The sequence below is a fragment of the Eubalaena glacialis genome, chromosome 11 (genome assembly GCF_028564815.1).
Source record: "Eubalaena glacialis isolate mEubGla1 chromosome 11, mEubGla1.1.hap2.+ XY, whole genome shotgun sequence".
Taxonomy (NCBI): Eukaryota; Metazoa; Chordata; class Mammalia; order Artiodactyla; family Balaenidae; genus Eubalaena; species Eubalaena glacialis.
This window is the reverse complement of record NC_083726.1, coordinates 8665530-8678964: the sequence shown is the minus strand read 5'-3', so window position 1 is coordinate 8678964 and position 13435 is coordinate 8665530. Positions and strand designations below refer to the sequence as shown.

General features: G+C 42.0%; 1 protein-coding gene across 7 annotated transcripts in view; it reads left to right on the top strand.

The window, feature by feature from the left end:
* TNRC6B (trinucleotide repeat containing adaptor 6B) overlaps positions 1-13435 on the top strand; it is a 247651-nt gene that overhangs the window by 207814 nt on the left and 26402 nt on the right. For all 7 annotated transcript variants that reach the window (XM_061204453.1, XM_061204455.1, XM_061204454.1 and 4 more), the window contains 2 exons: positions 608-756; positions 6197-6322. In XM_061204453.1, coding sequence (XP_061060436.1) covers positions 608-756; positions 6197-6322 — 275 coding nt within the window. The remainder of the gene's footprint in view (positions 1-607; positions 757-6196; positions 6323-13435) is intronic.

Genomic DNA, 13435 nt, shown 5'->3' with positions numbered 1-13435 from the left:
AAATGAGCTTCGTGTCACTGTACAATAGCAAATTTATAGACATGTGAAAGAAAGTGGGAATAGCCATTGCACCTGGGAAATTACATTGTACCAGTAACATGGCACACCGTCTCCTGCGTTCAGCATGAAGTTCTAAATTTTAGGGCAACAACCGTGCCTCTTTGCTCTTTTTATTCCTAATAATCGTGTTTCACAACCCCAACTGTTTGTCTAGCAAATGCTAAAATATTAACAAGAGACACATCCTCTCACCGAGGACATTTGAATATATGAGCAAGATATATTCATCAAACATATCAATACCCAGTCTAAGAATTAGATTAGTTAGAGATTTTTTACTAGGTTAGCCCTCAGGCTCTCTTTCAGTCTTCCGTAGAAAACCGGCTACAGCTAATATATGTTGTGGGGTTTGGGGGGGATTGTTTGGTTTGGTTTGGTTTTTAAGGCATCCATGTGTGTTCCAGGAAGGACCACCAGCAGCCTGAACCAGTAAAAAGCTCTTCTGGTCTTACACCTGCACTCAGGGAGCATAGTGGGACAGGTCACTCTTGGTCATGAGGGAGACATTGACTGTTAACATCCTCACTCCTTCTGTGTTACTTTTCAGGGAGCCTTCCAGATAAAAAATTTGATGTGGACAAGCGAGCAATGAATCTCGGGGATTTTAATGATATCATGAGGAAGGATCGATCTGGGTTCCGTCCACCTAATTCCAAAGACATGGGAACCACAGATAGTGGGCCTTATTTTGAGAAGGTGAGTTGAATCCTTGGTTTAAGATAATAATTCATGAGAACCACTTTGGTTCCCACTTGTCTTTTGATAATTAATTCCAGAAGGAAGCATAGAATTACTGAACTGAATGAGCGAGCAAAGCACAAACATCACCTGCTTTTGAATGGTGACATGAAAATAGTTGTTGGCAGGTGATTAGGCAGCAGCTAGAACCATCTGTCTTTAGAATGTGAGTATTGTGAACAAGGTCTAAGTTTTGGGGAATTTATGAAGCTTGGAGGGGGGAAGTGATCTATTTATAGTGGGGGAAATGCACACTCAAAACACGTAGAAGAAATCCTAGAGGCAAATTTATTCTGAATTCTTTTTTCTGCTGTTGTGCAATTTACAAAAATAAATTTTTGGATCTTGTGCAAATACTCTGTGTCTCCTAAGGCCTTGCCTTCTAGCTTTGTCAAGATGATCCAAAACTTTCTCCTTTGCTATTTCTAAGAGAGCTCTTTTGTCTTCTTTGTCCATTTCCATAATGATCTGTTTTTAGTTATGATGGTATACTTTTCAAATTCTCAACTACCTGCTTTAAACAAGTCATTTATACCTATCTGTTGGGATTTTTAACATTTCTAATGGAGGAGATCATTCCTTGATTCAGAATACCAATTTGCAGTGTTCCTGGTCTTCAGAAGGCAGTTAAAACCAAAGTTTTTAGATCTGGCACTTTTTTGACACCACAGTGCTGATCCAGACAGCAACATATTCGCAAGAAGATTACCCTGGCTTCTGTTTCAGCAGCCACGTAGTTAGAGTAATCAGTACTAGATGCATGAAAATGAAGTGTCTGGCAATTTTTATCTTAGTGCAATGGACAGAATGTGTTACTAACTTAGAGGATAAGAATCTATAGGAAAGAGGATGACAGATGGTGTCTGTTGGGCAAAGTATCATGACTATTATCAGATCCAAATTCTATCCTCGTTTACTGCTAATACACTCTAACCTTGTTTATTCCTGGTGTTTCTCTTTTCCCTTCTTGCATTCTGTTGCTTCACTAACCAACACTCATTGTGATTGGCTAACTACTACTACTTTTCAGCTGACTTTGCCTTTCTCCAATCAAGATGGGTGCCTTGGGGATGAGGCTCCCTGCTCTCCCTTCTCCCCTTCTCCCAGCTACAAGCTGTCTCCCTCTGGTTCCACACTACCCAACGTCAGCCTTGGAGCAATCGGCACAGGGCTCAACCCCCAAAACTTCGCTGCTAGACAAGTAAGGAGGCCTCTCAAATTTATAACTGCTTGGCTGTGGCCTCGCCTTGGCCCTGGTCTGCAGTTTATTGCATCATTTGTCTGTCTTGGGAAATTTGTTGATTACTGAATGCACAGAATGATATTAAGTATAGGCTTTAGCTCTTTCAGCCCATAGAACCCATCTCTCTTCATGTTTCTCAACATGGATTTTATTTTAAATATGTTTCTTTTGTCTTCCCATTTTTAGTCATAAGTTTATGTTTAATAGTTAACTAATGACTGGCTTAGGAAAATGTTAAAGAAGCTTACAGGGACCTTCTATCATCTAATTTAGCAACATATTTGCCATTTTTGAACGTTTGATTGAATGGCAAGACTACTTTTGAGGTCTTTTCAATCTAATAAAATTGCTAATTAGAAAACAGCAGCAAAACTAGTAAGATTAAATATTGGAGGGTTACAGCATCTTAAAAATCCAGTGTCTTTAAGTATCATATTACCCAGAGAAAGGTAACTTACATGTTAGATAATGAAGCTTTAAGAAGACCGAAGTTGCCCAGTGTTTGATTCAGCCTGGAGCAGCGCCTTTCCTGGGGTTGGATCTGTCCGTCCTCCAAGGAAGGGCTGTACAGCAGAAACAGGACTGGCAGGGCTGTCGTGATGATGCCGCCTCGCCTCTGCAGGCCCAAGCGGACAGAGCAGGCCTCTGTCTGTCACCTTGCAGGAGCTCTGTTGTAATTTTTTTGGAGAAAACCAGGAATTTGGAGACAATTCCTTTGTGACAGTGGCTCCAGTGATACTTTCCTAGCCTTAGTTCCATGACTACTTACTTGTCCTTCTGACTTTCATCTCTGAATGTCACAGAAGGACATTTAATTATTGGTTGCGTCCATTCTGTTTGCGCGTGATGACTTTCACATAGAAATGAAAGGATGGTATGAAACACCTCTTACGCTATAGTCCTCAAGTCTCATATAGATCGTTCATATGCTTTCTAATTGTTGCCTTAGCACATTTAAAAAATGGATTATATTATATCCATGTGTTGAGATTGGTTAACTCTGGATTGAGAGTTACAGGTAGTTTTTTGTTTTCTTCCTTGATATTTCGCTCTTTTTCCTAATGTTTCCACAGAGGACATGGTTGTGTATTACTTATACAAACAGAGAAGAAACAATTATATCCACTTTGGTGGGGAGGAGGGCTCTTTTGGTTTGAGATATATAAAATATAAGATAGTCTTAATACTCTTGGTTAATGGTGATTATAAGTATGCTCCCAGGATCACCTGATTATCGGATGCTTTTAGTACATAAACTTTAGTATAAGTGACCAGCCAAACTAGCTGTGCACTGGACTCTAAAAAAAGGTCATTCCTCTTCATTTTTTTGATCTGTGGATTGCTACAAAGTCCATTGTGAACCAAGTTGATTATACACGTTCTATGCAAATATGGTTATGGTTTTTTCACACTATTTTCATGCAGAGTTAACATACTTCATAATTTCAAAATAAAATTTGAGTTTTTTTTCCAAATTATAGAAGATTTCAATTAGCTTGATAACCTTGTTTTTAATTTATATACCTTTCTACGTTAAACATTGTAGTTGAGGCAAATATCACCAATAATTATTAGGCTCAGGTCATCATTAAAGCCTCACATACAACAGTGAAGCTTTAGAAATAGCCAGATAAGCCACCATTAATATATATATATACGCTTTTGATGCTGGTTTTCCTAATCTCTAAATATAGTTTTTAAAAAAAGACTGGATTTGTATGATTACCATTAAATACATTACTGTGCAAAATAGCTACTTCTGAGCCAAGAAGATGACCAACTTGTGACGCCAAGGTTCCATATTAAAAAATAGAGAAGGTGGGAGGAGTTCCCTGGTTGGCCTAGTGTTTAGAATTCTGGGCTTTCACTGCCATGGCCCGGGTTCCGTCCCTGGTCGGGGAACTGAGATCTCACCAGGCACATGCCATGGCCAAAAAATAAAAAAGTGAGATTTAACAGTAAATAATGAATTAAAATGATCTAAAAAGGGTTTTATTTTTTTTTAAAAAGGTATTTTTTGATAAACTTATGTTGACTTATCTTTGTTATTATCTGTATCAGATATATCAAAGTGTTTGGTATGGCTTTAGAGACACTTGATAGTGAAAACCTAAAACCTTTGGTGGGAGTGGGATGGACTCTTTCTCCTAGGAATAGGAAAGGAGGGCTTGATTTTACAAAAAGCAAAAAAGGCAAATTCTTTTAATACCTCTTACCAGAAAGAGAGGTTGAAATTTGAAATGACCCTTACAGAGCAGTTTGGAGCCCTACAAAACATAGGTCTGGCAAGGACTTTTAACTGTCAGAAACCCCACCATCCAAGACCATCCATGAATAATTAACGTCTAATAACAAGGTCATTACTTTGATAGTAAAGTGTGAGAACGATCTTAGTGGAATAGTCTTAGCAAAATAAATGTTTCCTATTTTCCTGGGAAGGATTAGTAGCTAAGCTCCAGACTACCAGGATCTCAGAAAAGTTAGAACTGAGCCATTTCACCTCAGAATGACAAGTTTGATTAGTAAGACAGGAGAGGCAGAGACATTAGAGTTTCTAGAACTAAAGGTCTTTTCATGTTTAAACAGTCCTTTGGGAGATTTAAAATTCATGGTGGATCTTTGATTTTCTTTTATGAGATGTACACAGATTTTAATTGCCATTTCTACGTTATATTCATAATCATTTTTATTTTCAATACTTTTAAGTTCATTAATTCCCCTGAAGCAGTCCCTTAATCTGTTTTGAATCATTAAGCCATCAAAATATCTTTGTTGCTCTAGAACTTTAAGGACAAAATTCTTCTTTAAAATTGCTTTAATCCCCACGATTCCAGGGATAAGATGATGGCGGTGACCTCAGCTCAGAGCGCACAGACTTGGTATAAGCAGTGGTGTAGCTGTCTTCACTGACAGTGTCCAGTAGGACGTTTGTTTTCAAGTGTATGAAATTAGTGGGTCATGGATGTTTGCAAATGATGTGCTCATCCTACAGACCAGGGCTTGACTGAGTTCCTGGGAATACAAAGAGGGAAATATTAAGCTGATGGTGGAAAGACAGGATGGAAAATAACTGTAATATGATTTGATGATGGATCCTATCAAAGAGTTTTCAAGTGTTTTGAGAATGTAGAGGTGGGCTCAGTGAATCTGAATGTGCAATGAGGAAGGTTTGGGAAAAGACTTTGTTGATGAGGATGACCTCTGAGCTGGGCCTTGAAGAGGCCAAGTAAAGATGGTATAGAAAACTACGTCGGGCAGCGTCAAGTATCGAATATGATTTCTTTGCTTCTCTGCTAGAAACAAGTCAGAAAGGAAAGGCCATCATATACAGCCCAGCTTTTTATAGCTCTTTGATTGGAGCAGTCTAGAACTGCTTCAGTGAGTTGATCCTCCAGAAATCAGGGAGCTAAGCTTGTTTTTTGACTAGACCGATAGTCATACATTTGAATGAGAAGTTACAGGTGAGTAACGTTTTGTTTTGGTGTCCCTGGAATGATTTTTCACTTTTTGCCTTTCTTCCTTTTTTATCTCACTTTGTGGTTGATTCATGTTTCCTCGTCTAGTAAAGAAGGGACCAAGCAGGCCCAGGACAGGGGAAGGGTGTTCGGATCTGGAGTAGGATCCTCATGGAGCTAGGCTCACAGTTGGGTGGCACTGATTTTATGATTGAATCAGAAAAGTATTCAAATCAACCAATTCAGAGAAGTCATATCATAGTATTGTTTTACAACTGATATTATTCACAAGCCTGCATTTTTACTCAGGTGCTTTTTAAGGTGCGTCTCAGCTTATATAGTTTGAGAATAAATTCGGTAAACCCAATCTTAAAAAAGAAAGTAGTTGAATAAATGTTATACTGCCTGTACCTTTCAATAACAACAACAACAAATTAGTGTTTTTTCTAACATTTGACTAAATTTAACCCTTTTGGTTTATAGAATGCATCAGACTGCAGGGGTGGTGATGATATGCCCATGACTGGATTTGAATACTTTTCTGAGCATTCTGAGATCAGGAACTTTTTTCAGTTGTAAAATTCTGTGATTCCATGGAACACGGGATATGATTCTTCTGAGGGAGAGAAAACCTGAACTGTTTCTTATTTGTGTTTTCTTATGTTAACAAAAAGCCTCACCGTCGCTGTTCCGTTGACAGGGTGGCAATCATGGTTTGTTTGGAAATAGCACAGCACAATCGAGAGGCGTGCACACCCCCGTGCAGCCGCTGAATTCTTCTCCTAATCTCCGGGCGCAAGTGCCTCCCCAGTTCATTTCCCCCCAGGTAAGCAGCTTCATGGATCCACAATTCATAAGTAAAGTCCAGATGGTTACTAGTTGTCAACTGACTGGTTTTGTGCGCGTAAAAGGAATAACAGTTACCCATCTAAAATGGGAAAAATCCAGATGCCAGGGATCAAGATTTTTAGAACAAGATGGCAAATCTCGTTTTGTTTTTTTTTTTATTGTATCGTGCCTACAAAGTAGATGTTTTTACATGAAAAGCATTATGATTATGTTCCTTTTAGATCTCCTGTATATTTTCCCAATACTATATTGATTTTTAAATTGTGTATAATTAAAACTACTGTGTAAATTCTGATGTGTCAACATTCAGAAGTTGGTTGCCCTCGAGGATTTGCAGGGTAATTGCCAGGTTCTGGGTTATTCTGAAAAGTTTTGACGAGATATATACTAAAACACTGACTGGGTGTTCTGGGGGGGGGGGTTAAAGAACCAATGAAGTGGCAGAGACTTATTCACAGAGCAGCTTTGTGTAGGACACAGTCCTTTGGGTACCATGGGAACCCTTTAGGACCCTCTGTTAGCAGGAGATTGGACAAGTTGTTCAGGGGTATAGGTGAGAGATTTGTGCCAGTCTACCACATACTGCCTCTCACACATCGTTGTGGGAAACAGGTCTGAGGAGCAAAGTAAAAGCTGATAAGCCCAAGTAAAGATTCAGTTTGTGAATCAAGATCAAGAGCTTTGAGTCTGTCCCATCATATAAGAGGAGGGTGGGGTACTTACTAGATCCAGCCAACAGGTTGTGAAGGGTCAGGTTTTGTTGTTTGTTTTTTGATACATCTTGTAAGACAGAAGCTTAAAATGTTTATTTGAAACCATAATCTATAGATTTCAAATCCTGCTTTGGACGTTGAGTCTGTCCATCTTGGTAGAGGAAGGAATGTTGATCGTGCCCCCGCCCCCATCTTCACGGTCCTGTCTGGAGTCCTCTTAGGTCTCTCTTCTTCTCCTTCCCTTTCTCTGAGTTCCACTCATCCTTCAAGTCCCAGGTAGACAGAGCTGTTCCTGACTTCCCCAGCACTTTACAGTGGCAGTGTCTTGCCTTTTGGAGCACTTGCCAACGTGCCTTGCCATCAGGCCAACAGCCGTCCGTGGTTATCGAACGTCTGCAGTGTTCCAGGTTGTGTGTTGGCAGTGCGTGATTGAAGAAAACTCTGCCTCTCCCATCGCTGCCTCCTGGAGTTGTGGCGGTGATGGCAGAGTAGTCTGTAGATAGTGTGCTGCATGGAAAAGCTTAACAGAGTTTGGGGAGCTGGGTGGGACCTCACACTAGCAGTGACATTTAAGCTGGGTCTTGAAGAACGAGTCAGAGTTCGCTGGGCACAGCCAGATGAAAGGTGCCTTCCAGGAGGCAGGAGCAGCTCGTGCAGGGGGCAGTAATATCTGGAAGGACACGGCACGTTTGGGGAGATGCGGTTAGTGTGAGTAGTTAGTTTGAGCTTGTGGAAGTGTAGGTATGCTGTCTAGAATGGAATAGGAAGAAGCTAGTCAGGAAGTTTGGGGCCAAATTTGGAATGGTTTTGTTTGCCTTGCTAAGTAGTTTGGACTTTGTCCTTTGGTCACCATGGTTTGTAACATTATCTTGGCTGCTACTTAAAAATACAGTTTCTGGGTCTTCCTCAATCTACTGAGACACAGAGTCTCGGGTGTTGGGGCCTCGTCACCCCCAGGGGATTTTTACGTGCTCCCTAGAGTTTGGCTGCTCCTGCTGAAGATAATATAGTATTAGGCAAGATTTCTCAGCTGAGTGGCAGTATAGGAAAATTTAAGTTTTGGAAAAATAACACCATGATATAGAGGACATGTTTGAGTGACAGAATGACTAGAGCAAAGGAGATCAGTTACGAAGCTAGTGCAGGAGTCCAGATAAGATAGTGGCAGTTGGGGGGACTTCCCTGGTGGCTCAGTGGTTAAGACTCCACACTTCCAATGCAGGGGGCCTGGGTTCGATCCCTGGGAACTAGATCCCACATGCATGCTGCAACTAAGAGTTCGGATGCCACAACTAAGGAGCCCGCCTGCCACAACTAAGACCTGTTGCAACTAAATAAATAAATAAATAAATAAATAAAGGAAACACAGCATTAAATTAAAAAAAGGTAGTGGCAGTGGGAATTAAGACCTCCTTGTGAAGGTCACTGGTGATCTTTGTGTTGTGGAGTACAGTGATCTGTTCCCCAGTGTCTTTTTACTCATGTATCAGCATTGGACACAGTGGATCACTCCCTCCTTTTTGAAACAATTCATTTGGCTTTCAGACACCTTCTATATTGGTTCTCCACCTGCCTTTTCTTGTCTTTCTGCTTTACAAGTTCTTCCTCACTTCCCCAGTGTTTAAACATCAGAGTACCCCAGCCTCAATATCTGAACCTCTTCTCACCACTTACATCCACTTTCAGGTGATCTCACCCAGTGGAATGACTTTAAAATACTGACAGTTCCAAAACTGTGACTTCAGCCCAGATCTCTCTTCTGAACCCCAAAGACTTCTGGCCATCTTTAGTAGGATGCCTGATAGGCATCTGAAGTGAACACGCCCCAAACAGAACTTCCTGCTTCATCCCGCTCTCCCCTCAAAGCATCCTCTTCCTCCCAGTACCTGGCACTCTCATCCTGCAGGTGCTCAGGCCAGAGCTGGTTGTGAGTCCTCACAGCGCACAACCAACCCAGCAACAAATCCTCCCTTCAAAACTTCATCCAGCGTCCGACCATTTCCTACTGTGACCATGGTCTCCTGACTGGTCCCCCCCGCTTCATCCCATACTTGCTCCCTCGAGTCTTGTTTTCTGCCCGGAGTTCAGACTGATCCTCTAAAACCACACTGTCCAGTGTAGCCATTAGCCACATGAGCACTTGAAATGTGACTTGTGGAATGGAAGAACTGAATTTTGGTTTTAATGAATTTAAATAGCCACACCGGGTTAGCAGCTACCGTATGGACAGTGCAGATGTGGAACATTTCTGTCATCACAGAAAGTTAAGGTAAATCATGTTGCTGCTTTACCGGGACCCCTCTCCTGGCTCCCTGTCTCACTGAGAATACAAAGCCAGCTCTTCACTGTGGTCTTTGGGGCTCTTGGTGACCTCCCTGCCCCCCACACTTGCCGCTCTCCTGTTCGTCCAGACCTCTCCAGCCAGCTGGCCCCAGTGCATGGAACATACTCCCAGAATGCTCTTCTCCCAGATTGGCACATGGCTCCATCTTTATTTCCTTCAGAGCTCTGCTTCAGTCCCACCTTATCAGGGAGGCTGTCCCAGGCTGTGTATAGTACACCACCACCACCGTTACTCACCCCCACCCCACCCCCAGGAGGGTAATAAGCTTCACAGCGGCAGGATCTGTGGCTGCTCTGTTCATTGCTGCATCCTGAACATCGGCATCTGTGCAGGGCATGTATTTTAAGTTCAGTAAGTATATGTCGAGTCACAGGAAGATGCATTTCAGAATGATCTAGAAAGTGGAATTGTTAGGAAAGCACAGTGAACTTAGTGTAAGAGACTTAGGGGCTGCAAATCTCTTTATGACCAAAGTATCTGCTCTACTTGGAAAAGAAAAGTACTTGCGTTCTCCTACATTTTTGAAGTGTGTTTATTTAGAAAAACATGGTTAACATTTATTTAATGCATAATGAGGGCAAAATATTAAACAATGGAATGTTCAGTTTTTTCCTGACATTTACATATTTTAAAAAACAAAGCAGTTGGGTAGGTTTTAAAAAACTTTTTTTTTCAAGTAAAGAAAATATAATAACCGCACTGAAAGTTTGGATTGTGCAGAAAAAAATTCTTTCTTTTAAAAAATTGTATTTATTTATTTTTATTTGGCTGTGCCAGGTCTTTAGTTGCGGCATGCGGGATCTTTGTTGCATATGTGAGCTCTTAGTTGCGGCATGCATGCGGGATCTATCTCCCCCACCAGGAATTGAACCCAGGCCCCCTGCATTGGGAGCACGGAGTCTTAATCGCTGGACCACCAGGGAAGTCCCAGAAAAGAATTCTTCCCAAAACTACCCTCCCACCCCACTGGACGCAATGACAAGAATTATTTTTACGTAATCCCCTATCCAGACTTTGTTCGTTTACAGGCATGCTTTTCACATAACTGCATTCATGGTCACAACAGCCTGCTGTTTTCATTAACATTGGGTCATAATATTTTCTGGTTACTAATATAGTCTTCAAGTTGATCATTCTTAACGAAGAAGGCAAAATGTTCCATCAGGTAGACTTGATTTGATTTCCCTTTCCCAATTATTGGATGTTGTTTCTAATTTTTCACTGTCATAAGTAGCACTGTAGAGAAATCCTTTATACATAGATCTTTGCCCACATTATTTCTAAATTTAGTTGCCCAGAATGAAATTTCTGGGTCAAAGCACATGAACATTTAAAATTCTTTTTTTTCTTTTTTAAATCCATTCCCCAGACCTTCTTTTATTTTATTTTTATAAATTTATTTATTTATTTATTGGCTGCGTTTGTTTTTTGTTGCTGCGCGTGGACTTTCTCTAGTTGCGGTGAGTGGGGGCTACTCTTTGTTGCCATGCATGGGCTTCTCATTACGGTGGCTTCTCTTGTTGCGGAGCACGGGCTCTAGGCGCGCGGGCTTCAGTAGTTGTGGTACACAGGCTCAGTAGTTGTGGCTCGCGGGCTCTAGAGCGCAGGCTCAGTAGTTGTGGCGCACAGGCTTAGTTGCTCCGCGGCGTGTGGGATCTTCCCGGACCAGGGCTCGAATCTGTGTCCCCTGCATTGGCAGGTGGATTCTCAACCACTGCGCCACCAGGGAAGTCCCTGAACATTTAAAATTCTTAACGAGGGACTTCCCTGGTGGCACAGTGATTGAGAATCCACCTGCCAACGCAGGGGACACGGGTTCGAGTCCTGGTCCGGGCAGATCCCACACGCCGCGGAGCAGCTAAGACCGTGTGCCACAGCTACTGAGCCCGTGTGCCTAGAGCTCGTGCTCCGCCACAAGAGAAGCCACTGCAATGAGAAGCTCACGCACCTCAATGAAGAGTAGCCCCCGCTCGCCGCAACTAGAAAAAGCCCGTGCACAGCAATGAAGACCGAACGCAGCCAAAAATAAATAAATTTATAAAATTCTTGATGAATATTACCAAATTTTACATCCATTTTAACTGCTTCTTAGGGACAGTCAATAATTAATGTAAACATAGGAAGAAGATACTGAAACTCATCTTTAAGAATTGTTACAAATGTTCCATACCATGGATTGTTTCTACCTTGCCTTTTTCTTCCTGTTACTCAAATGTTCAGAAAGTAACATATTTTAGAGGTTTTTGTCTTGCTTTTATTTTTATTTATTTTTTAATAAAGAGACCATTCTTTTTTTTTTTTTAATTTTATTTATTTTTGGCTGCATTGGGTCTTCATTGCTGCGCACAGGCTTTCTCTAGTTGCGGTGAGCAGGGGCTACTCTTCCTTGTGGTGCGCGGGCTTCTCGTTGCAGTGGCTTCTCTTCTTGTGGAGCACGGGCTCTAGACGCGCAGGCTTCAGTAGTTGTGGTGCACGGGCTTAGTTGCTGCGCAGCATGTAGATCTTCCCGGACCAGGGATCAAACCCATGTTCCCTGCATTGGCAGGAGGATTCTTATCCACTGCGCCACCAGGGAGATCTGTCTTGCTTTTAAATTGCTGTCATTTTGCACTTGTAACGCTTCGTTAAATGCCGTATTGACTCCCAACTAGAGCTTCACTTCTCCAACCCAGCTGGAGATTGAAAGGATTTTAAGCCAGAATAATTAATTCCCTGCCATGGGAATGTGCAAACCTGCACTTTAATTACTCTGCAACCCAGGTATGAATAGTCATTTGCCAGGAGCCCAGAGAAGCATCTGTCTGGTCCTTTTGTGTTCACTGGAGGAGGACAGTACATGTGAATCTGAAGAAGGGGGAAGTTGAGCAGTGCTAGATAGGAAGTCCTCAAAGTACAACCTTGATAGTCTTTATAACTGTCAGTTTATAGAACATTTGAGATGCTGGCATTTAAATTAAAGTATAAAAATACCTTGTGTTAGCATTTCTTTTCTTTATAGTCTTTCTGTATCTGTCTAACTGTAAATAATATGTTTCATGTTCCCTTTTTTGAACTTTATGTAATGAAATCATACAGTATGTAGCCTTCTCTGACTTTTTTTACTTGATAATGCTTGTAAGATTTTCCCATGTTGATTTAGGCAGTTGTGGTTCATATTGTATTCTACTATATGAATATACCATCATTCATTTACTTGTTCTACCCTACTATCGATAGACATTTGGGTTGTTTCCAGATTTTTGCTATTATGAGCAGTGCTGCTGTGAATATTCCTCTATTTGTCTCCTAGGATGAATTTCTCTAGGGTACTGCTGGGTCATGGGCATGTTTTACTTTGAATGGTGGTTTCTTTAGCTAGTTTTGAGTAGTAGGAATAGTAAGGAAGGTGGTGGGATCATGGGCTCGTGGCAAGGGGTAACATACATTCTCAAGACTGAAGAGAAATGGTAATCAGGAGACCAGCTGATTTGTCCAGTAGGTCTTTTAAAACTGAAAGAGGGGGCTTCCCTGGTGGCGCAGTGGTTAAGAATCTGCCTGGCAATGCAAGGGACACAGGTTCAAGCCCTGGCCGGGGAAGATCCCACATGCCACGGAGCAACTAAGCCCGTGTGCCACAGCTACTGAGCCTGAGCTCTAGAGCCCGCAAGCCACAACTACTGAGCCCACGTGCCACAACTACTGAAGCCTGCTCACCTAGAGCCCGTGCTGTGCAACAAGAGAAGCCACGACAATGAGAAGCCCACGCACCGCAACAAAGAGTAGCCCCCACTCGCCGCAACTAGAGAAAGCCCGCGCACAGCAACGAAGACCCAACACAACCAAAAATAAATAAATAAATAAATCTATTTTAAAAAACTGAAAGAGGGCTTCCCTGGTGGCGCAGTGGTTAAGAATCCGCCTGCCAATGCAGGGGACACGGGTTCGAGCCCTGGTCCGGGAAGATCCCACATGCCGCGGAGCAACTAAGCCCGTGCGCCACAACTACTGAGCCTGCACTCTAGAGCCCACGAGCCACAACTACTGAAGCCCACGC